General features: G+C 41.0%; 2 protein-coding genes across 5 annotated transcripts in view; one reads left to right on the top strand and one right to left on the bottom strand.

Annotated features, from left to right (window-relative positions):
- The window catches only part of exo1 (exonuclease 1), a 29,435-nt gene extending 22,538 nt beyond the window's left edge, over positions 1–6,897 (bottom strand). The window contains exons 1-4 of one of the 4 annotated variants that reach the window (XM_060830831.1): positions 6,735–6,897; positions 1,707–1,882; positions 642–761; positions 79–206 (exon numbers count right to left, since the gene is read on the bottom strand). In XM_060830831.1, coding sequence (XP_060686814.1) covers positions 79–206; positions 642–761; positions 1,707–1,867 — 409 coding nt within the window. In that variant the 5' untranslated portion in view covers positions 1,868–1,882; positions 6,735–6,897. Of the gene's footprint in view, positions 1–78; positions 207–641; positions 762–1,706; positions 1,883–6,385; positions 6,444–6,734 lie in introns of those variants that run through there. The other 3 variants (XM_060830834.1, XM_060830832.1, XM_060830833.1) reach the window with 3 other exon arrangements.
- A 117-nt stretch (positions 6,898–7,014) lies between these two features.
- Positions 7,015–24,331, top strand: yipf4 (Yip1 domain family, member 4). The gene is made up of 6 exons (XM_060830830.1): positions 7,015–7,267; positions 11,091–11,244; positions 12,891–13,062; positions 15,340–15,417; positions 15,527–15,640; positions 22,400–24,331. Exons 1-6 carry the CDS (start codon positions 7,180–7,182, stop codon positions 22,535–22,537), a joined length of 744 nt encoding a protein of 247 aa, XP_060686813.1. The 5' UTR covers positions 7,015–7,179; the 3' UTR covers positions 22,538–24,331.
- Positions 24,332–25,818: the final 1,487 nt, after the last annotated feature.

The raw sequence follows: 25,818 nt of genomic DNA, 5'->3' as shown, positions 1-25,818 counted from the left end.
GGACAGAAATAAAAATCTGAACTTACAAACTGAGATCTATGCACAAGTTACAGAAGCAGAAAGTAAACATGTAATCACTTGCTTTTATGACTTCATAAGCCATGGCAGATGTTATGTTGACAGACCGAGTAAAACACTCTCTAGCTTCTTTTGTCTTCCCTTCGCGAAGGTACTGCTTTCCTTTCTGCAAGTTTGCTTGCCTACGTCTGTAAGGCAGAAAACCACCAAAACATAAATGTGTCTTAATCACATGCATGAACACCTGCACAGATAAGTGACACAAATTAGAACAGTAGTATATAACAGCAGATTACTGCTGAGAGCAAGAAACTCATCATGTTGCAGCTAGCACTAAAAAAAAACTTTAACTAGATTTATTGCTCAATAATCTAGCCCTCAGGAATATTAAGTTATTTCTATAGTACATTGATTGAAAATAATAACAACATTTTAATAAATAGAGTTTCGTTATTTATAAGAAATGAAAAATGTTTAGCCAGTTATACATTTAGTTAATGCAGCATATTAAATAAAACATTGAACCAGCGCTTTACTTTCTCCAAGTTATCATTAGTAAACACACCAAGAAAATCTCTGAAACCACAGGAACCATAAACTCACTGCAGACATTTACTACTTACAATCTTCGAGCCTTTTCAACTGCTTCTTTAGAAGGTAAAGTGCATCCATCAAAAACTAAGACTGGCTTGACTCCAAATGAGTCCAACATTTCAACAAATTTCATACAATAATTGACATATCTGAAACAAAAGACAAATTTAGAAGTATTAGAAAAAAAAATCACAAAATAAACCAAAAATCAAGCTGTTTGAATGAAATACATCTATATATTTGTAAGCAATTTAAAGCATATTGATGACTTTTCATCAAAATGACATAAAATATTAACTGTTTCTCTGCATATGGATGCTGTCTGGCCTGTTAGTTGATAAAAACAGATATTGCTGTAAGTAAAGCACACTATGGCCAAGTACAACACAGAATAATTCACAGGAAGAAAATCAGTTATTGTTATTGCTTATCTGGGTAATATTAGGAGAAAGTGAGGACTGCAGATGCTGGAGATCAGAGCTGAAAGTGTGTTGCTGGAAAAGCGCAGCATCCAAGGAGTAGGAGAATCGACGTTTCGGGCATGAGCCCTTCTTCAGGAATGAGGCTCATTCCTGAAGAAGAGCTCATGCTCGAAACGTCGATTCTCCTGCTCCTTGGATGCTGCCTGACCTATCTGGGTAATATTGTCAATTTGATGATGAAATATAGACAGCTGTGTGCTACAGATTTACTATGAACTAGAATAAGACTGTTTAGGGATATTGCACTCAGGAATCTACCTCTCAACAACATTTATTAAAATAATAACGTGGCATTTTGTTAAATTGATGGTTTATAAATTCCATATCTCCCCTTATCATTAATCTTGAAATGACAGCTTTGTTCCCTTGCAGCTGCGAATGACTAGCATTTCAAGGGGAAATAATTTACAAATGATTTCTCCAATTAGAAATCATATATTTGCATATGGTCAAAAGTCAATTTTTAGTCATTTTATCACATGGCATTGGGTGGCTTTAACCAATTAGATTTATCAAACAAACTAAAAAAATGCAGAAAATAATTCTACTGTAAATATTTCATGGGGAAGTAAACATAACACGAGTTTAAAAAAGAAGCAAGAAGGAACTTACTGATCAGTATGTTCTCCTTGTGCTAATTTATCAGCACATGCAAAAGCTCCTTTGTGCAGCCAGCAGTACATATCCAATGCTACAGTCTGTCCTTTGTACTTCTTGATATGAATTGGTTCTGAGGCTTCCTTAACAAACTGCAGCAATCCTTGAATCCCCATGGTCTGCTTTTATTTCTGAAGAATTAAAGTTTTCACAAGTACTCATAGGCTAAAATACATGGCATGTAATTTGAATATTAATAAAAGTTAAAGTACCTATGACCAAGTCCAATCTAGTCCTTATAAGTGCTTTATCATTCATTTGAACTGAGCGCAGGTTATTGAGGTTTTTACAATACTAAAATTGGCTGCAGCATAAACAGCTGTTTATAGTGGTAAAGTACTGAGACTACAAAACATAGTTGCAAAATACTGTCCCAATTAACAGTCAAGTAAATGAACCTTCTGTACTACTTACAAATTTTCAAATGTGCTTTGAGTATATTAAAAAGGAGCCGTTTAGATCAGTTAATCAAACTCTTGATTCTGAGTCAGAAGGTTGCAGTTTCAATATTGGTCTTGCACATATTTCACTATTTACATTTAAACCAACGTTGATGAGTCTTTTAGATGTAAGTCAACACAACACTGCCCAATAAACGCTCATGTTGAATATTCTTTGTTCCAGTTCTATTTGGATCTTTAGTAGAATCTCTTTTTATGCTGATAACTGTGATAGTACTACTCCCTGTTTGTGCTCAAGTTCAAAGAATTTTATTAAAATAAAAGCATCAGCAGATGCTGGAAATCTGAAATTAACAGAAAATAATAGAGTAACTCCAGATGTCTGGCAGCAGCTGTGGAAAGAGAAAGAGTTGACACTTCAAGTCTAGTTTCATTCTTTGCTAGAGAGAATTTTATTAATTTAGTTTCAAACTTCTATCCTTTTTTATTTTTATGTAGTTCAAAGAGTCTTCCTTTCCTTTAGCATTTTTTTGTTCCTTCTTCTATTGTCATTTATTACAAGTCAATCAGTTCCTGCAATTATATTTCTTACTAACCAGCTACTTCTAAAGATTCCAGTTCCATCTTCCAGATTTCCACCTGCATAGCAAATACTCTCAGGGTATCACTTTTCAAAGCTTCCAAAATATCCTTTTTGCCTCACTCACAGTAGACAGGACTGTTGGCCAATCCCCATGTTATTGCTCCATTCTTTATCCTAATCCCAGGGCATGAAGTTGCCATTGTCTTTATCTTCATTCAAGAATCACCTTCAACCATGTCCTCCACTTGCAACATAATTTTCTCTGATCACCAGCTTTTTAAAGGAATCATTTCCCCCAAAAATCCAGATTTAATCATCACTCCCTGATATATTGCCTGGGCACTCACAACCGATGCAAAACATAATGATTAATCTACTGCCATTCCACTGCTCAAGACTCAAAAAAACAGTCCAGAGAAACAATGAATAGTTAGGCAAAGCACTGTACAATTCAATGAACAATGGGTGTCTTTTACAATGTGGAGACCAAATGCTGATTAAGTAACCATTTTGCAAAACACCTAAATTTTATCCAAAGTTCCAGTAAGGATAATAGGCAGGACTGCAGACAGGTTAAGATTGATATAACATTGTGCAATATCTAAGACAGGAAATAAAGAAGGGTGATGGGTAGCTGTATAATTAAAAAACAACAATAGCATCAGCATAAACAGGCATACTTAGCATAGAAATAAAGAGAATGCATAATGATTACAAAGAATATGAAAAGTAATTTGGTGATCACATCACAGACAATCAAATTGTGGAAAGAAATATATGAGCAAATACATGAAAAAAAGACACATTATAATCATGGGGATTTCAACTACCCTCAAATAAACTGACAGAGGGAGGGAGCGAGCCAAAGGGGTGAAACATTTACAGATATTAAAAGACTCCTTGCTAACACAAATTGCAAGGACATACTGCCAGACTTCGAAATGGAAAATAAATCAGAGGAGGTAAGAAAAGCAAGCATGAGAGAAGAGTTAGGGAGTAGTTGTGACCAAAGTGCTATCTTAAAAGAACGTATAAAAGTAGTTCTTATCTTCAAAAATGTACACCTAATTTAGTGTGATGTATGACAATGTCAATACATTTGCATATGCAAAATCTTTGCAAGAGTTGGGCAGAAATGAGAAAGCTCAGATGATGAAATTGACATGGAATGAGAAATGAAATAAGAAAGGAACATGAACATGTCATGGGGGGGGTTCTTGAGGGACCTTATATCTTGGTCACCTAGATTAACAGGCTAAGCATGACTTACTCTATGAAGTTGACCAGCATTGCTTTCCAACTTCATCTAAATGGCAAATGGGCATTAGAAATTTTTTTTAAAATAGCGACCACTGGATTGGTTTCCCATCGGACAGGTTTTCCAGTCTGAGAACATGGGTTCAACTTCTCAGCAATGCAAAGCTCTTCGGGGGCAATTACATTAATCATATATTTACACAGAACAGGTTAGAGATGTCTGCAATCATAGAATTCTCCATGTTAAACACATGTGACAACTAACAACGTGGGACACAAATCCTGACTGCAAGCAATCTTGACCATGTCAACACAGGCAGCATGAAAAGTATGATTTGCAGGCCAGAATTCATAAAGACAGTCATAAACTGCATAAAGCTACATAGCTGATTTTGTCTCACCCTGAACTGCAAGTACCCAGTATTTGCTGATAAGGTCTTATATGCAGTGCTGCCATTCTCAAGTGAATGGGAGGTATTCATGAATCTTACTGCATTTAAAATCTCCTGCAATTGTATGACGTGGCTTGTGCCACACGCATCCAAATACAGTCTACTCGATTTATCAGATGCCACACAACCCTCTTGTATGTGTTTTCAAAAGTAAGGTTGGACTCTTTGGAGAAATAGGAATTAACCTTCAAATGGACGTGGGCAAGAGGACAATGGACATCTGACAAGATGGTCAAAAGGATTCAGGAAATTAAGTGACATAGCATAAGCTCCCTCCCTCATATAGTGTATATGAGCAAATGCTTGGGGTAAAGACATTCCTCATCAGATGGTGCTCAATTGTTGTCTCCAAAAGGGAGATGGACTAAAAGAAGAAAAGAATGACCCAGAGAAGAGTTCCTTAACACTCAGATACAAAGTAGGATGCTGTTTTCACAATTTTCATTTACAGTTCCAAGCGTTCAGTCTGTTTTGTCTTCTATTATCAATAAACCATTCCTAACTGTCTTTGTCTAATTAATTTATGTATCATATGTATCGTATCTAAACTGCTGTTTCTTAAGCTGTAAGCCATCAGACAATTGTCAATTGCCTGTGTTAGGTAACTGTGATCACGACCACCCCCAAATAATTCAACTGTGGAAGTGCTATTCACATCTAGCAATGATTGAACAGGTGTGCAGCTAGGGTTTAAATATGGTGCAGGTGGAAGTTGCAACTAGTTCCATGATTGTCAGCCCACCAAAACGTGACCACAGCACCAGAAAGGTGTAGTACACGAAACCCACTATTAAACTCCCTGAAATTGACAACTGATTTTTGTGGTTTAATTCAGCTCAATGACATTCTGAACTGAACACTTAAGATCCCAGGCATTGTCACAGGTTTATGGCTGTCTTGTTAAATTTCATGGCTGTTTCAGTAAGCATAACTTATACATCTATTCTTAAACCTCTGGACTTTAGAAGGATCATTGAGCCAATAAGTTAACTGTGTTTCAGTTCAGATCTAAAAAAGAGAAAATGCTGGAAAATCTCAGCAAGTCTGGCAGCATCTGTAAGCAGAGAAGAGAGCTGACATTTCGAGTCTAGCTGACCCTTTGTCAAAGCTGAGTGAGAAGAGGAAAGCAGTGAAGGTGGCCAGGGGGAAGAGAGACAAACGAAAATCCTGTCAGAGAGCAGTACTTATTCAGGGTAGGCATTCCTGGAAGAGAGGTTGCATGAGTTAAACACTGGATAAAAGCAAATTATATCAGATGCTGGATTCCAGCATCCACAGTAATTTGCATTTATTCAGTTCAGATCTACCCTGCTGTGTATGTCCAGCATTTTATATTTCTATTTACAATTCTCCTTTATATACAGCGATTATGACTACTTGTTTTCCAATTTAGTGCCAAATTAAATTTGACATGCTTCTCCAAAGGTTTTCTTAAACTTTACATTTTTGCTCTCATAATCGCTTTTTCAATGGCGTTAAATATTACATATTAATTAAACTACTTCAGTCCGGAGCCACTGTTTAACACGTTATTGTACCATTTTATATATTCACTGGCATTAGCAATAATACACCAATTGTCCAACATTAAATTCTTGTATTATTCTGAAATTTTAATGTGCCAACTAAAATACACAGTACAAGTGGGCTTGTGAAGAGTCTTTAAATGGGCCAGATAATAATTGGAATGAGGCAAGACTTCACCAGTAAATGTGACGATAAAAACAAACAAACAATCTACGGTCAGAAACCAACTCAAACCACTCGAGCATCCCAGGTTTTAACTATGTCATCACCAGTGGCCGTGCCTTCACCCCTAACCTTCGGAACCTCCCAGCTTTTTTCTATTTACGACATTCCTTAAAATCTATTTCTTCTACCTAGTTCTTGGCATACTGCCCTAATATCTCATTCTGTGTCCGATTTTCGTTCGTAAAGTACCTGCTAAGCGCTTGGATACATTTTTCGCGGCAATTTTATGTAACCCGCAAGTTGCTGTTGGAAATGATCGAAGCAGAAACCATACGGCCAGAGTGCAGAAGCCAGAGGCCCCCTCTGGTGGATTGAACAACCAATGGTTGGGTGGAGGTTCTGATCAATCTCCTATAGAACTCGGCCTGTTGAGGAACATTAGTTGGAAATGTCTACTAGTGCAAAACAAAAGCTGGAGATACTCGTAGCCGTGACCCCGGCCGGCACCGACTCATATCCACAGACGGCGAACGAACATGGATCATAAATCGATTAAACGACCAGTTTATTTTGTTTGTGACATTTTCACGATACCTACTTCATCAATACGGACCACAACTGTGTTATACCATTCCTGGCACCACCTGTTATTCGATTTTGGAAACGAATCATACGAAAGCACCAAAGGGTCACTGGTCATACACATTTAAAGACACATCGATGTTTACCCGCCAAAAGTTCGGGGGGGGCACGGTACATTCCGATTGGTTAGTGGCACGATCCAATGGGAGAGGGTTTTGTTAGAATGTGGTTGGCTGTGGTTTTTTGGGGGAGGGTGAGGCGAACATCATGTGACGCTACACTGGCCGCGCCCCGCGGAAGACAGTTGTGCGCAGGCGCCTCCTATCCCCTTCTCTGGTGCCTCTGTCCCTGTGACGTATTCGGGGTGGTCGTGGTGTTGCGCGAGAGTATTGAACCGTTAGCGGTGGAAGCTCGTGCGGGCTCGAGAGCCGGCCTGGTCACCCTCCCCCCGCAGCGGCACCATGAACCCGCACGGAAGCGATCTCCCGCGGCAGCACTTCAGTGCCAACAACGGGGACTTCACCTTCGTCTCTTCGCCAGACAGTGAAGGTAGGCCCTACCCTTACAGACTGTTGCTGTTTAGGTGGCGGATTTGTAGGGGGAGTGGTAGCGAGAATCCGGGTGGGTGGAGTCCGAGGCTGTTTTGGGGAAAAGGATTGGCTCTTCAACAACTTGGGAAATTTATCTCCCTCTCACCTTCATTCCTGATAATGCGAAGGGAGTTTGCATTCCGAGCTATCTGAATTCTGCCTATACTGCCGGCCTGTACTCAATCATTTGAAATGGGCCGAAGAGCCGCTTTCCGGGCTGTTAAAATTTCTCACTCTTGATATTGAAGCTACTAAACTGGCCACAGTTTCGTCTTGTCAGTCCAATCAAGATTTGCACACAAGTCCCAAATTGTTACTCAGTACTTCACCTACTTTGTTGTTTAGTAGCATTAAAACAACAATATTTGCTTTTAATGCTATTCAGTAGATTTTCACTTCTGGTGACATTCTCAACATGCTGCCTTGGGCTAGGGACTTGTATGTTAAGAGTACTTTTTAATTTGGATGACCACCTAATGGTGCTTCATGTGGGGTAGGCCAAAAATAATTGAAAATGTGTTGCTGGAAAAGTGCAGCAGGTCAGGCAGCATCCAAGGAACAGGAGATTTGATGTTTCGGGCATAAGCCCTTCTTCAGGAAAGGGCTTATGCCCGAAACGTTGATTCTCCTGCTCCTTGGATGCTGCCTGACCTGCTGTGCTCTTCCAGCAACACATTTTCAGCTCTGATCTCCAGCATCTGCAGACCTCACTTTCTCCAAGGCCAAAAAGAATGCTTGGTGAAAGTGAGGACTGCTGCAAATGTGTTGCTGGTCAAAGCACAGCAGGTTAGGCAGCATCTAGGTCAGGCAGTATCCAAGGAGCAGGAAAATTGACGTTTCAGGCAGGAGCCCTTCATCAGGAATGAGGCGGGGAGCCTCTGGGATGGAGAGATAAATGGGAGGGGTGGGTGGGGCTGGGGAAGAAGGTAGCCAAGAGTACAATAGGTGGATGGAGATGGGGATGAAGGTGATAAGTCAGAGGAGGGTGGAGCAGATAGTGGGAAGGAAGATTGCCAGATGGGGCAGGTCATGAGGGTGGTGCTGAGCTAGGAGGTTGGAACTGGGGTAAGGTGAGGGGAGAGGAAATGAGGGAACTGGTGAAGTCCACATTGATGCCCTGGAGTTGAAGAGTTCCAAGGCAGAAGATGAGGTGTTCTTCCTCCAGATGTTCGGTGGTGAGGGAGTGGCAGTGGACAAGGCCCAGGACCTCCATGTCCTTGGCTGAGTTGGAGGGGGAGTTGAAATGTTCGGCAATGGGGCAGTTGGGTTGATTGGTACAGTTGTCCCAGAAATGTTCCCTAAAGCGAGAACGTGTCCAGTCTCCCCAACGTAAAGGAGACCGCATCGGGATACAATAAATTACATTGGTGGATGTGCAGGTGAATGCTGCTGGGTTGTGTTTTTCATGGTTTGGTCTTGAATGGTCTTTAAGTACCTTTTATGGCAATAACATTTGGAGTTTGTGGAGAGGCTGATACTTTCGGCCTAACTATGTTTTGACTGAAGTAACTCATTCATGACTGAGTCTCAAACAAGTTGACCCCATAATTGAAAGTATGGGAGAAATGATGGAGCTATTAACAGCTGGGTGTTATCCGTGCTCGTGTGAGGTGATCATTTGGTTGTGGGTGAGAGGTGTGATGGTGGTTTTGTCTACTTATCCAAAAGTAACAAAGTAAGGGTGGGAAATGAAGGTTTTACTGTTTTGCCTTCGCCACAATTGGAATTGGTTAAGGACATTTCCATTCAGGTATTGGAGGATGACGTCTTCCTGTATCTACTCCTCCAAAGGCTGCAGAGAGATTGAAACAAATGTGATGAGTGCACCATTGTTAAAATCAGATATTTATGACTAATTGAATCATCAGTGTTGCAGAAGCTTAAAATTCTCCCCAAAGTTTGGATAAATTCAAGAATTATAAGCGTCTTAGTTTCAGAGGAACAGTGAAAATGTTTTGCATACATACTGAAGTAAACTTTATCAATAGTCTGGGTTCTTGGATAAGAAAAGATACCAGGATGCTGTTGCATAAATTTTCAATACTGTTTTATGCAAGTTTTATCATGCTTTGTAGAGCACTGAGTTAAATGTTGTACTAGAGTGCTTCGTAGCTTTGTGCAGCTTTGTACATTTATATCTGATATGATACAATTATAATGACTTTAAAAAATGATTGCTGTTTGTATGGCCTTATAAAGACGTTTAAGATATAGATGCAGAGTTAGGCCATTCAGTCATGGCGCTCAACCCTGTTGTCCTGCCTTTTCCTCGTAATCCTTGATCCTCTTTTCTTACCAAGAATCTGTTATCGTATTTCAGTCGCATGACACTAAGCTTTTGCTATAAATTGTCTTATGGTTCTGGTCACAACCACATGATGAAGAAGCAATACTTCTAAATAAACCTGTTTGATTATAATCAGGTGTTGTGATTTTTAACTTTGTCCACCCCGGTCCAACACTGGCTCCTCAAAGTCTTAAATACATTAAATTATTTATTGCCACGCAATGCTGTGTAGGCTGAGTTCCACAGATAACTACCCTCTGGCTGAAAAACATCCTCCTTGTCTCTGTTCTAAAGAGTTGTCTCTTCACTCTGAGGCTGTGCCCTCAAGTCCAAGGCTCTCCTACTGATGGAAACATCTTCTCCACGTCCACTCTATTCAGCCCCCTTGGTATTTTGTAAGACTGAGATTCTTCCCCACCACCCTTGTATATTCTGAGTACAGATCCAGAATTCTCAACTGCTCATGTGAAAAACCCTTCATCCCCAGGATCATTCTCATAAATTTCCTCTGGACTGTCTCCAGTGCCAGCACATTCTCCTATAGATATGGGCCCAAGACTGCTCTCAACATTCAGAATACGCTCTAATCAGAGCTTTATATCAGCAGTGTGTTTCTGCTCTTGAATTCTAGCCTCCTTGAAACAAATGCTAATCTTGCATTTGCTTTCCTAACTGCCAAGTGACTCTGCTTGATTATATGATCATTTCTAAATAAGTGACAGAATTCTCCAATTGTTTCCCTGAAGAATGTGGAATAGGAATCACTCCTATTTAGGGAAAAAAACAGAATTAAATAGAATTTGTGGAGTGAATGAACTTGTAGAATTATAAAATTTGGCATCCCGTGAAAAAGACTGAGTAAGATCCACGACAACAGAATAAATTCTGGAAATGGCTGCATAATATGATGGCAGAAATCAGCAGGAGAAGAAAATTGTGAAATGCTCAATACTGCTCTTCACTTTTGTTTTGAATACTGTGTTCTTCACTTTGGTTCGACTAAGCTAATACTTAGCTTTTCAGCCTACGATCAATGTACTTCAAGTATGTTAGCTGATTTAAGTTTCTTTTTGTGGGGATAATCTGTCAAACATTCATTGAAATATTGCTCTAATGTTTGAATTTGAATTGATACAACCTGTTTGGCTCGGAAGAATGTGGAGTGCAGCATGTATTTCAAAAGATAGCAGTTAATGTGAAACTAAACGTTAAAATCCCATGCTGAAGATGTGTTGCTGGTTAAAGCGAGGCTGGTCAGGCAGCATCCAAGGAACAGGAAATTCGACGTTTCGGGCAAAAGCCCTTCCTGATGAAGGGCTTTTGCCCGAAACGTCAAATTTCCTGTTCCTTGGATGCTGCCTGACCTGCTGCGCTTTAACCAGCAATACATTTTCAGCTCTGATCTCCAGCATCTGCAGACCTCACTTTTTACATTAAAATCCCATGAGCTGCTTCATGAAGTTTGTTCGATTACATCTGATGTTTTAATCTTTAGATCTGAGTGGTTCGATGGCTGCTCCAGAGGTTAAAGTTAATATGGATACTGAATCTACAAAAGATGCTTCTGCAACTGCATTCCTCAGGAAAAGGGGATATGGATGGCTTCTGGAAGTTGAGGAGGATGATTCTGAGGAGATCAAACCACTCCTGTATGTCTGTCTCATAATTAAATTTCCTTGAGAGGTGTATGCGTGACATAATGTGTGGGAGATTGAGATTGTCTGGAAATTGACAAAACCTGCATTGTGGGCATCTTCTCCACATACACCAAAGGGCTTAAGAAGGCCCTCTGCCACCTATTCAATGGCATTTCTAAATGAATAATAAAATGTACAATTGTAATATGTAAAAAAAAGTATTTTGAAATAATGTTAAATCATTTGTGACTAAGCATCCATTTGTCATGAAAAAAAGGAATGTGCAGTACCAGTTTCAGTCCATGTCTTAGCGTTATTTTTCTGAGAATTGCTCCATTTGTGTGTATATCTAGCTGTGCAATACTGTATTGAAATAAACCTCTGAATGCTCTACACAGAATCAAAGTAATAATTAGACACACAATGTAGACATGTCACAAGCTAAAAATTGGGAAAACTTTCTCTCTTTTTAATGGAATGATTTTAGATTTGTCAAAAATAACTGCTGTCCTTTCGCTTATCTGTCTGAATAATCATTATTATCCTTGATTTTGCTGGGAAGTTCTCTGGCAGAGAGGGGACGTACTGTTCAGCCAGACTAGTTTTGTTTGGGCATCGGTTTGAGATCCTCTGAAATTCTGGCATTCTTCAATGAAGTAACTTTCCTAATGATTGACGGATGCCCTGATCATGTATATTATAGGTTAACAAAATCATTACTTTGTTGATGGGGACAGCCCTGCATTGAAAGTCTCAATCCATTTAATAAAATTTGGGAATGCTTCTGTAAATTGTGTAACACCTAAAGAGTACAAATATAGTATCATAAGATTCAGTTTCTAAATATAACTTGCAATCTAAAATTATTTAACACTGTTTAATTTAAATTATAAACTAGTGTTAAGAATTTTTTCTTCAGCTCTAAGAATAGAGACACAAAAGATTGTGACTAATAAATTTAACAAGTAATTAACTCTGCTTCAGTGCTGATGAATGTCCTTTTCTTAAAAATGGAGCCTGTGTTTGATCTGAAATTCAGTTTTTGACAGCTAAAAATGTATTCTTTAAAACTGAATTTTCTGTTATAAACAGTGATGTTATCCATTTGGAAATAAACCTCTATTTGCTTGCTACTAAATTGGGGGATAGGAGTGAGTGAGTATTTAATGGAAAACCTCCCTTTATGTATTGTTTTCAGTTTACTCCCTTTTGTTAAGGCACTGATTCTGGTGAAGAGTTTAGTTATATTTTGGTAGTTTGTCTAACAATCTGTTTCTGATTGTTAGCCTTGAATATGAATGGCAACAAGCTTTGAGAACCTGGGTTAAAGCAAAACGTTGTAGCAGAGCCTGACCTCTCATTTAATTTTTAGATATGCACCAACCTCGCTGCTACCCTATTGAGATCAACATGCACTGGATAGACCCCTAAGAAAGGTTTGAGGTTCAGTCTCACATCATTGCAGCTTTAACAACAGAATTGTTAGGAAAACCAAGGGATTCCCTTGAAGCCTGATGCTCAGCTTTTGAATTGTTTTCATGGTCCCCTCAGATCAATCTTCCGTTGTGTATTGATTTTAAGATATGTTTAGCATAATATTTTGCATGAACTGTTATTTCTATTATTAAATCTTAAATCTTTTCTTTTTAATGCTGTAGAGAGGAATTGGATATTGACTTAAAGGATATTTACTACAAAATCCGATGCGTGTTAATGCCAATGCCATCATTGGGTTTTAACAGACAAGTTGTGAGGGATAATCCTGACTTCTGGGGGCCTCTGGCTGTGGTTCTCTTGTTTTCGATGATCTCGCTATATGGACAATTCAGAGTAAGTAAATTGAGGGTAGCGCAACAGTTAAGACTGATGTGAACTATGTATATTTCCTGCCATTTGGTGGAGAGCATAGTCAGATTTTAATAATTAAGGTGCATGAGCAAAATAATAAATTGTATAACTTCTCTGTATCTTATTTCTAACTGAGAAAGTGTTACTAGACCTGAAACGTTAACTCTGATTTCTCTTCACAGATGCTGTCAAACCTGCTGAGCTTTTACAGCAATTTCTGGTTTTGTTTCTGATTTACAGCATCAACAGTTCTTTTGGTTTTGACTTTTTATTTCCTCTGAGGGAATCCAAAAACAAGGAGGGAAATATCTTTAAAATTAGAGCAAAATCATTTAGGTGTGAAATCACAAAGCATGCCAAATAAGGTGGAATCAACACTCCCAAAAAAAGAGATTGATTAATTTTTCAATACTGAGGAATTTTTTTTTTAGAGTGCTACAAGGGAAATGGAGCAAAAGCAGGTAAATTTCCCTTGATTCACCTATGGTCCCATTAGATTGGAAGATTCTAAATGAAACCTCCTTAGAAAGGGAGGGAGACAGACAAACAGGAAACTATGGACCACTTAGTTTGTATGACAGATGATAAGTTATGTTAGAAGCTATTATTTTAATAAGGTATAAAGCACTTCAAGAAGTTCAAGGTACTTAAGCAAAGTCAGGATTGTTTTGTGAAAGGTTAAATATGCTGGATCAATCCGTTGGAGTGCTTTGAAAAGATAACATGAATAAAAGATAACTTCTGAATGGACCGTACACGCATTCCTAGATGTTAGATGAGTGTCACATCACAGCTTATTGCGGTAACTAAGAGCTCATAGTATTGGGGTTGGCATGAGGTAGACGTTTGGCTGACAAATAGGAAGCAAACAGTTGGCATAGAGGGTCGACATCAGTTTGGCAAGAAGAAAATAGTGGCTTAACGGAGGGCTTGCTGCTGCGTCCTCACTGTTCACAATTCTTAAAAAAAAAAAAATATTTGGATGAAGTGCTGAAAGTTACGGGTGCCAGGTTTGCTTTTATCACAAAGACAGGTAAGGAAGTAAATTCAAAGTTTGAGAAGATTTTGTAGCTCGGGTGCTCGTTGTTGTGGTTCTGTTCGCCGAGCTGGGAGTTTTTCTTGCAAACGTTTCGTCCCCTTTCTAGATGACATCTTCAGTGCTTGGGAGCCTGCTGTGAAGTGCTTCTGTGCTGATTCCTCCGGCATTTATACTGGTATATAACAGTATAAATGCTGGAGGAATCAGCACAGAAGCGCTTCACAGGAGGCTCCCAAGCACTGAAGATGTCACCCAGAAAGGGGACGAAACGTTTGCAAGAAAAACTCCCAGCTCGGCGAACAGAACCACAACAAGGAAGTAAATTGTGGAAATGTTATAGAGAGATATACACACAGGTATATATAAACAATAGGCAGATGTGAAAGACTTGAGATGCAGAGGAATTGTGGTGTCCAAGAGCTTGAACCACAAAACATTAGTATGCAAGAACAGAAAATAATAGGAAAGCCATTAAAGTTTTTTCAATTATCACAAGAGAATTTGAATACTAAAGTAGGGTTGTTACTTATCCATTATACAGGGCACTAATGAGACCACATCTGGGGGTACTGTGAACAGTACTGAACACTCTCTATTTAGGAAGGATGTAAGGACATTGGAAGTAGTTCATTAAAGTTTACCAGACTAGGTTGGGTTATCTGGTCAGCATAGACGAGTTGGACCGAAGGATCTGTTTGCGTGCTGTACATCTCTATGACTCTTATACCTGAATTGGCGAATTGCCTTATGAAGGAAAGATTGGATATATTAGGCTTGTATATTCTGGAGTCATAAGATCCTGATAAATCTTGGTAGGATAGATGTAGAGAGACTGATTTTTCTTGTGGGAAAATCTAGAACTAGGAATCACCCATTTAAAACAGATGAGGTGAAATTTTGAAGGTCATGAGTCTTTGGAACTCTCTTCCTGGAAAGGTAGTGAAAGCAGAGACCTTGAATATTTTTCAGTCAGAGGTAGATTCTCCTGCTGCTCGGATGCTGCTTGACCAGCTGTGCTTTTCCAGCACCACACATTTTGACTCATCAACAGTCCTCATTTTCTCTCAGAATAAGTACAGTTGCAATGACCTTACATAGCACGTTTTCTCCATAAATACTGTCAAACTTGTGCGGTATTTCCAACACTATTATTTCACATTTCTAGTATCTGCAGTATTTTGTTTTAAAACTGACATTTTATTTTGTTATTAATTGTTTAGGTAGTTTCATGGATTATCACTATTTGGATATTTGGATCATTAACCATCTTCTTGTTGGCTCGTGTTCTTGGTGGTGAGGTAGGTACTGCTTAATATGTGCTGTTTTGTTAAATCTAGATAGCAATTGTTATATAGATCTCTATCATTACAAATATAAATCTCGTAATTTGGCTATTCTAATTTACAGGTTGCATATGGTCAGGTTCTTGGAGTGATTGGGTATTCTCTACTCCCTTTGATTGTAATTGTTCCAGTGCTTCTGGTTGTTCGATCCTTTGAGCTTTTATCTACGACAATAAAGGTAAGTATCCCTGTTTGAAAATATTAGCGTTTTCTGCTAGAGATGGTTACCATGACCTGTATTAAATCTTACTTTTATCTGTAATACCTTTAGATTATGACCATGCTGGTTGTCGCTTCTGATATTTCTTGAAATCTTTTGAAGCTTGAATTCAGTTATCCTCTTTAATCAGATACTCCCTGGGATCACAGCAGCCTCTATTTACAAAATATAGTTAAAATATTGACCTCAAATATCAACCTTGCTTGCTTTTTCAAGCTAGATTTTTAATAGTTTGATGTCTTCCTTGAGCAGTACTTAAGTTCAAACATCTTTCAATCCATCAGGAATATGCTATCCATTGACAATCAAATCCTTACAATGTGGGAGCAAACTATTCAACCCATCAAGTCCACGCTGGCCCTCCAAAGAGTATCCCATCCAGACCCATTCCCTTACTCGATCCCAGCATTTGCCATGGCTAATCCACCTAGCCTAATATTCCTGGACACTATAGGCAATTTAGCATTGCCAGTCCACGAAGTCTGCAAATCTTTGGACTGTGGGAGGAAACTGGAGCACCCGGAGGAAACTTGCACAGACATAGGGAGAACTTTGCAAACTTCACACACAGTCACTTGAGCAACCGGGGTCCCTGACACTGCAGTGCTAACTACTGACCCACTGTGCTGCCCCTGAATAGAATGAGCTATTTAAGCATTCTGTAGGTGGGTAACCATTTAAAAGCTATCTAGAACATTTTTATCAAAATAATTAAGTACCCTGGTTTCAGTTAGGTCTCTTAGGTCAACACAATGGCCAGGATTTTCCACTGGCCAAATAGTTTTCATTCTGGCTTAAGTGGTAGCAGCACATAGGGATCCTATGTAGTCCCCATTGCAATAGACATCAAAGGAATTGCCTGACACAGTGAGGATTCCACTGGGCAATTCCTCTATGCTAAGACTCTCTTAAAATGTTCACTTAAATTGGAGAATATGACGGTTCCCAATGAAATTAAATAAGATACTTAGGAAAAGTTGGACTTGGAAATACAGGGTCTAATGCAGAGTCATAGAAATGTGTAGCACAGAAACAGACCCTTCAGTCTAACTTGTCCATGCTGATCAGATATCCTCAACTGATTTTAATTCCATTTGTCAGCATTTGGCCCATATCCCTCAACTCTTCTGACTTGTATACCCATCCAGGTGCCTTTTAAATATTGTAATTGTACCAGCCTCTACTATTTCCTCTGGCAGCTCATTCCATACACATACCACCCTCTGCGTGAAAAAGTTATCTCTGGTCCCGTTTTAAATCTTTTGCCTCTCCCCTTAAACCTAAGTCCTCCAGTTTTGAACTCCCCTAGACTGGGGAAAAAGATCTTGACTATTCACTCTGTTCAAACTCCTCAGATTTTATAAACTTTTATAAAGTCATGCCTCAGCCTATGGCGCTGCAAAGAAAATAGTCCCAACCTAGAGCTCAAACCTGCCAATCCTGGTAATATCAAGGAGTCTTTTTTCAACCCTTTCATCTTTAACAACATCTTTCCTCTAGCAAAGTTAGAAGTCACGACACCAGGTTATAGTCCAACAGGTTTGTCTGGAAACACTCGCTTTCGGAGCACTGCTCCTTCAGGTGGTTGTGGAGTTCAAGATCGTAAGACACCGACCTTGTATCGAAAGGTAAGCATGATGCAACTGAAATTATACATTTAAAAAAACCTGGATTGTTTAAATCTCTCATCTTTTAGAATGACTAAGGTGGTTTCAGTTTTCATGTGTAAATCCCAGAACCTTTCTAAAAAAAAGTTACATTCTTGTGAACTTTAGCAATAGGTGCTATGTCAGCTCAGATAATGCATTGGAGGTGTGAGGTGCCCTACGTGAGGCTGTTTGTTTCCCAATGTTCAGACCGATTCTATTCCTAAAAAAGGATTTACAGAATCTTAGATGAAGTTGTGCAATTTTTGAATAAAATAAAATGTTACTTTGCAAGTACAAATCCACCCCACAAACTTGTGTGTTGGGGGGTGGTGTGGGAGTGTAAAGGGGAATAAGTCTGAGAGGATGCGGGTGTGAGTGTGTATGTGTGAGCATATGAGAGAGGGTCTGCATGAGTGTATGGGTCTTTAGGAGTGTGTGTGTATGTGTGTGTGTGGTGGGGTCGCCTGTAGTGTGACATGAACCCAAAGTCCCAGTTGAGGCCTGTGCTTTGCTGCTTTGCATTGCTGCCTGTCCCGAAGTCTGTCTTGGAGGATGGTCACCTGAAGATCCGAGGTCAAATGTCCTGGACCGCCGAAGTGTTCTCCAACTGGGAGGAAACACTCCTGGCTGGTTATTGTGCAATATCCATTCGTCCGTTGCTGTAGCCCCTGCTTGGTCTCGTCAATGTAACATGCCTCAGGGCATCCTTGTCTGCAGCGTTGAGAGACAACATTGGCTGAGTCACATGAGTATGTTGCATACAGGGAGGGGACAAGATGAAGAAAATCATCAATACAATGTATCCAAAAAGAATGGGGTACCCAATGAACACAGTCTGCCGATTTTTCTCAGCAGCAAACCCTAATAAGCAGATAAAACATGTCTAGAAACCATAGCTGCTCTCCCCTACATCAAAGACATCTCAGAAATGACTGCCAGACTACTTGCACCTCTGGGCGTCATGGTGGCCTACAAACCCACCAACACACTAAAACAGCTGCTAATGAATTTGTAAGACCCTATACAGACAACCAGCAAAACTAATGTTATTTACAAAATCTTCGAGTAAAACTTCGATCTCTGTCCCCACCCCTAACCCAGCCCCAGCTCCAGCTCCAGCTCCAGCTCCAGTCCCACACCAGGTCCTAGCTCCCAGCCTTGCCGGATTTTCACCATCCCTCCAGATCTCCCCCTCTCTGAGGATGAAAGATCAGTCCTCAGCAGGGGCCTCACCTTCATTCCCCTACGCCCTCGGATTAATGAGTTCAACACGCGGCGAGATATTGAACAATTCTTCCGCCGCCTTCGCCTCCGTGCCTACTTCCACAACCAAGACTCCCGCCCACCCTCTGACGACCCCTTCTCCCGCCTCCAACACACCCCATCCACCTGGACACCCCGTGCTGGCCTCCTACCCGCCCTCGACCTCTTTATAGCCAACTGCCGCCGTGACATTAACCGACTCAACCTGTCCACCCCTCTCACCCACTCCAACCTCTCACCCTCAGAATGTGCAGCCCTCCACTCCCTCCGCTCCAATCCCAACCTCACCATCAAACCCGCGGTGGTAGTTTGGCGCACTGACCTGTATACTGCTGAAGCCAAACGCCAGCTCGCGGCTGCCTCCTCTTACCGCCCCCTTGACCACGACCCCACCTCCCACCACCAAACCATCATCTCCCAGACCATCCAGGACCTCATCACCTCAGGGGATCTCCCATCCACCGCCTCCAACCTCATAGTCCCACAACCCCGCACCGCCCGTTTCTACCTCCTGCCCAAAATCCACAAACCTGCCTGCCCCGGCTGACCCATTGTCTCAGCCTGCTCCTGCCCCACCGAACTCATCTCCCAATACCTCGACACGGTCCTGTCCCCTTTAGTCCAAGAACTCCCCACCTACGTTCGGGACACCACCCACGCCCTCCTCCTCCTCCAGGATTTTCGCTTCCCCGGTCCCCAACGCCTTATTTTCACTATGGACATCCAGTCCCTGTACACCTCCATCCCCCATCACGAAGGACTCAAAGCCCTCCGCTTCTTCCTTTCCCGCCGCACCAACCAGTACCCTTCCACTGACACCCTCCTTCGACTGACTGAACTGGTCCTCACCCTGAATAACTTCTCTTTTCAATCCTCCCACTTCCTCCAAACTAAAGGAGTTGCCATGGGCACCCACATGGGCCCCAGCTATGCCTGCCTCTTCGTAGGATATGTGGAACAGTCCATCTTCCGCAACTACACTGGCACCACCCCCCACCTTTTCCTCCGCTACATCGATGACTGTATCGGCGCTGCCTCGTGCTCCCACGAGGAGGTTGAACAGTTCATCAACTTTACTAACACCTTCCATCCCGACCTGAAATTCACCTGGACTGTCTCAGACTCCTCCCTCCCCTTCCTAGACCTTTCCATTTCTATCTCGGGCGACCGACTCAACACAGACATCTATTATAAACCGACTGACTCCCACAGCTACCTGGACTACACCTCCTCCCACCCTGCCCCCTGTAAAAACGCCATCCCATATTCCCAATTCCTTCGTCTCCGTCGCATCTGCTCCCAGGAGGACCAATTCCAACACCGCACAGCCCAGATGGCCTCCTTCTTCAAGGACCGCAGATTCCCCCCAGACATGATCGACGACGCCCTCCACCGCATCTCCTCCACTTCCCGCTCCTCCGCCCTTGAGCCCCGCTCCTCCAACTGCCACCAAGACAGAACCCCACTGGTTCTCACCAACCTCCGCATACAACGTATCATCCGCCGCCATTTCCGCCACCTCCAAACGGACCCCACCACCAAGGATATATTTCCCTCCCCTCCCCTATCAGCGTTCCGCAAGGACCACTCCCTTCGTGACTCCCTCGTCAGATCCACACCCCCCACCAACCCAACCTCCACCCCCGGCACCTTCCCCTGCAACCGCAGGAAATGTAAAACTTGCGCCCACACTTCCACACTCACTTCCCTCCAAGGCCCCAAGGGATCCTTCCATATCCGCCACAAGTTCACCTGTACCTCCACACACATCATCTATTGCATCCGCTGCACCCGATGTGGCCTCCTCTATATTGGTGAGACAGGCCGCTTACTTGCGGAACGCTTCAGAGAACACCTCCGGGCCGCCCGAACCAACCAACCCAATCACCCCGTGGCTCAACACTTTAACTCTCCCTCCCACTCCACCGAGGACATGCAGGTCCTTGGACTCCTCCACCGGCAGAACACAACTACACGACGGCTGGAGGAGGAGCGCCTCATCTTCCGCCTGGGAACCCTCCAACCACAAGGTATGAATTCAGATTTCTCCAGTTTCCTCATTTCCCCTCCCCCCACCTTGTCTCAGTCGGTTCCCTCAACTCAGCACCGCCCTCCTAACCTGCAATCCTCTTCCTGACCTCTCCGCCCCCACCCCACTCCGGCCTATCACCCTCACCTTGACCTCCTTCCACCTATCCCACCTCCATCGCCCCTCCCCCTAGTCCCTCCTCCCTACCTTTTATCTTAGCCTGCTTGGCTCTCTCTCTCTCATTCCTGATGAAGGGCTTATGCTCGAAACGTCGAATTCTCTATTCCTGAGATGCTGCCTGGCCGGCTGTGCTTTGACCAGCAACACATTTGCAGCTTATTTACAAAATACCTTGCAAGAACTGTAACAAACACTACATTGGACAAACAGGCAGAAAACTAGCCACCAGGATATACTAGTATCAACAAGCCACAAAAAAAATGACCAACTCTCACTAGTATCCTTACATGCAGATTAGGGACAACACATCCATCCTAGGACAAGCCAAACAGAGACATGCATGAGAATTCCTAGAAGCATGATATTCCAACAGGAACAGTCTCAACAAACATATTGACTTGGATCCCATTTACCACCCCTGAGAAAAAGAAAGGAAATGACATTACCACCCCAAGGAAACTTAAAAACAAATGGAAAGCGAGGCACACCACCAATGTTTCATCTGGAGGCTTACTGATGTTAGTATGGTGACAAAATGTCTGAAAATGAACCTTCCAGCTCCGAGGGCAACCTATATCCAGAACCTCAACCTGAGCTATAAATCTTCTCAAAGCTCACGAGCTGATAGCCAAGTTTGGTCCCATGGGGATGGCCTCAACTGAGACCTCGGGTTCAGGTTGCACTACATGACTCCACTACATACACTCCTATAGACCCATACACGCCCATTCATGCATCCCCTCTCAGACTTCTACCCCTTTACATGCACGCATGCGCGGGCACATACCCAAATTTGTGGGGTGAATTTGTACTTACAGAATTGTTTTATTTTGCTTAAAAATTGCATGAATCCATGTAAGATTCTGTAAAACTTTTTTAGAAATAGAATCAGTCTGAACATTGGGGCACAGACAACCTCACATCTTCAATGCATTGTCTGAGCTGACATGGCACTTATTATTAAAGTTCACTGGGAGATAAGAGATTTAACAAACAATCCAGCTCTTATGAATATATAATTTCAGTTGCATCACCACTGTAAACTCTTACTATATATTGTCTTACAATCCTATACTCCCCAACCACCTGATGGAGTAGTGCTCTAAATGCTAGCGCTTCCAAATAAATCTGTTGGACGATAACCTGGTGTTGTGATTTTTAACTTTGTGCACGCCAGTCCAACACAGTCACCTCCAAATCATGATTTTCATGAGAGACCAGAGTTGAGCGAAGTATTCCAATAGCGGCCTAACCAATGTCCTGTACAGCTGCAATATGACATCCCAATTCCTATGTTAATGCACTGACCAATAAAGGCAAGCATACCAAATGTCGCCTTCATTGCCCTGTCAAAATGTGCTTCCACTTTAAAGGAACTATGGACCTGCACTCCAAGGTGTCTTAGTATATCTTGAGTGCTGGTCTACCCTCTATGACTTGTAGAGTAGAAGTTTGAAGTGGTTTTCCCTTTGGTGCCTTTCCCATCTTGGAAGTTGAGGTGTCAACAGAGAATTCGAACCCCTTTGTATCTTTCTGGTGTCATACATTGAAGATATCCAAACATGTTAAATCTTTTCATGTTTTTCATTTATTCAGCTATTTGGTGTATTCTGGGCTGCGTACAGTGCTGCTTCCCTACTGGTTGGAGAAGAATTCAAAACAAAGAAGCCTCTTCTGATATATCCAATATTTCTTCTATATATTTACTTTTTATCCTTGTATACTGGTGTCTGAAATTCAAGGAATCTGAAAATTCAGTACTTTTTGGACTCTGTTTGGCAAGGTCTCATGAAAGGAAATTGAAGGAAAGTGCTATTGACTCCAGATGCTGAAGAAATTGGGGTTTTTCCCTGCCCTCCAGAATTCAAGTGGTTATTTTTGGGTCTAAAGCATAAATCTAAAGTTTTAAACACTAGACAGAAGCTATATATGTTTGTATTTAATTATTTTTTAATGCTGTTTTGGTTTTTGTGAAAAAAAATCTGAACACAAGACCAGTTTGACTGGAAGTGGATGATGGAACAGTGCTAAGTGCCCTGTGCCAAAACATCAAGAGTGATTTAGCCAAGATGTGCATTTATTTGAAATGCATTTTGGATTTTGAAACAACTTGAGGGGAAAAAGTATTGTTTTGAGATCATTGTACCTTTTTAAAATGTACAGTTTTCTGCAATTAAGTGAAATTTATTTTGTAGATAACTTTATTTAAGGCAATGCAATCCTGCAAACACATGTATTCCAAGCATCTTAAAATTTCAATTTGTGTAGATGGTTACAAATTTCATTTAAGTTGGGTGCCTTTGGCTTGGATTTTTTTAGCTGCTCTCTCATGTACAAAAGTTAGTAACATAAGCATTTGTAAAATAAACTGCAAATGAATTGTTGGTTGGCCTCTTAAAACTTATCTTTGGACAAATATTAAGTAAATTCATTCTCTTTAGATTCAAAGATACTAGTTGACATTTTTTTCTATTGTATAGTATAATTTCATTATTGCTGTCAGAAAAGGTCAGAGTTTAATTGACTTGGGTGATGGAGTCAATGTGCAAAATCCATAAGAATTGTTCTATATCTTGTATATGAAGTAGGTAAATGGATGCTGATAGTGAGGACTGCACATGCCAGGATATCAGTGAGACAGAATTTGAAACATTTGTATGTTTTTGCGTTCAAGAATAACCCGTTGGCCAAAGTTGTTTCTATTTCACAAAGCAATTTCTTAAAATGTGTGTTTTGGAAATTGAGAGCATTTACCTCTTTCAAATAGCTGAATGTCAACTGACTGATGCAGTTGAATAAGTTTTGAATAGGTTTTGTGTTTTGGTAAACCAATAATTGTTTAAGATACCTGGCTTTTTAAACTATTGCAGAGAATGTACTTGAGTTGCCATTTTTGTAACTGGAAAATTTTTTGGGACCTGTGGGATAGTAGGGTTAGAGCAACAATGCACTCCTTTAGCCTTTAGCTATTTTGTTAACTAGTAGACAATAATACAAGATAAAGCATCATCAGATTATATGGCACAAAGTACTTTCCAGAGGTGGCTGAACCCTTGAACAGATTTCCAGTATTTGTGAAGCTGGTGAAACTCAATAGGAAAAATGGCTGGGAAAGGCTGGTTATGATTAGTCAACAAGTTACTTGGTCCAATGACTTTCATCCAACATAATAAAAGTGGTAATGGCAAAGGCATTGTTTGGTGGTACCAACATGTTGGTGTGACTACATATGTACTCAAACAGCAATGTGCGGTAGCAATCTGGACATGGGAAATAATTGCCCATGAGCAGATTGGAATCTGTCTGTTCTCTTTTCCTCTGCTTTTATGTTCTAGTCAATTACCAATGCTGTCCCTGCTCCTATCTGTTTCTGAAAATAGCTACCCAGTTTTTGAAGTAAAACCTGTACACCTGTCTTTTTGTGAATGGCAAGTCAACTAATGTAATTAAGTCACTTCACTGTGTAATGGGCTGTATGATGAAATAATTGTACTACACCTTTTATCTGAACTGTACCAAATACATGAATGCCTTCGATGATCTAGAAAATCATGTTTTTGATCAAGAATGAAATTTCATGAAGTACACCTTGTTTTCCTGAAGCTTGATTCATCGCTTAGTACATTGCAGAAAAAGCCCTTCAGCCCATCAGATCTGTACTGACATAACTATAACTACAATTGCGTTCATCCTAACTTCCTGCGCTTGTCCCATTTCCTTGAGTATTATGATATTTGAAGTGCTCATTCAAATGTTTTTCAAAGGTTGTAAGGTTTCTGGCCTCCACTCCCCAGCAGTGCATTCCAGATTTCCATTACCAGTTGAGTGAAAATGTTTTTCCTAAATCCCTTATGAATTTCTTGCCACTTAGACTAAAACTATGCTGTCTTGTGATTGACCCTTCAACCAAGGAGAGCAGCTGCTATCTATTCACCTTGTCCATACCCTCAAAATCTTATACACCTCAATCATATCCCTTCTCAGTGTTTTCTGCTCTAAAAGAAAACAATCCAAGTCTATCTAGTCTTTCCTTCATAGCTCAATTTTTCCAACTGAGACAGCATCCTGGTAAACCTCCTCTGTACCCCCTGTTGTACTCTATGCCACGACTGATGAAAGTACGTGTCCCATGTGGGATCTGTGAATAATTACCCAAGAACACTCTGTTCCTCTGTGTCCTGCCATTCATTAATATTCCCTCATTTTGTTTCTTCTTCCAATGCATCATCTCGCACTTCTCAGAGTTAAATACCATTAGTCACTGGTCTGTCCATCTGACCAACCTATCTATATCTTACTGTAACCTACAACCATCTTCGCTAACCACTCAAAACCAATCTTGGTGCCATCTGCAAATTTCCTATTGATATCCTTTATGTATGTAACAACTTTGCGATCCTGCTTTTTAATCTACTGCTTAGCTCCCTGAATTCTTGGTGCAAGATCTCATTCCGCACTTGTCTCATATCATTGATACCAACAAGGACCTCGACCTCCAACTGATCTTGTCTTAGGATCAAAGGTTAAACTGCTGGGACTGTACTCTGAGATTTTGAAGAATGAGAGCTAATCCATTTGAAACAAACAGAATTCTTTCGGGGCTTGATGGTAAATGCTGAATGGATGTCTTCCATCATGGCAGAGTCTAGGACCAAAATATATAATTTCACAATGTACTACAGATCCATAAACAGTCAGAGACATGGAAGATCAGATGTGTGGGTACATTTTGGAGAAGTGTAAAAGTAATGCCCTTCAGGGAAGGAAATCTGCCATCCTCAACTTCTCTGGCTAATAAGTGACTCCAGAGCCACAGCAATAACTAAAGGAATTGTACTCAGCAAAAATGAGCAAAAAAATCAATACTCTCAATGAGTGCTCTTGGTGACTTTAAAAAATTGCAGCTAGCTTAATGTTCAAAGTAAGTAGCCAACAATCCTGCACCAGCAGTAAATATTGTGTGATCACACAAGATTTACAACATAAGGGACATCCTTACAGACTTGCTAAGAAAT

Source organism: Hemiscyllium ocellatum, chromosome 10 (genome assembly GCF_020745735.1).
Source record: "Hemiscyllium ocellatum isolate sHemOce1 chromosome 10, sHemOce1.pat.X.cur, whole genome shotgun sequence".
NCBI lineage: Eukaryota > Metazoa > Chordata > Chondrichthyes > Orectolobiformes > Hemiscylliidae > Hemiscyllium > Hemiscyllium ocellatum.
This window is presented reverse-complemented; position numbering and strand designations above follow the sequence as displayed.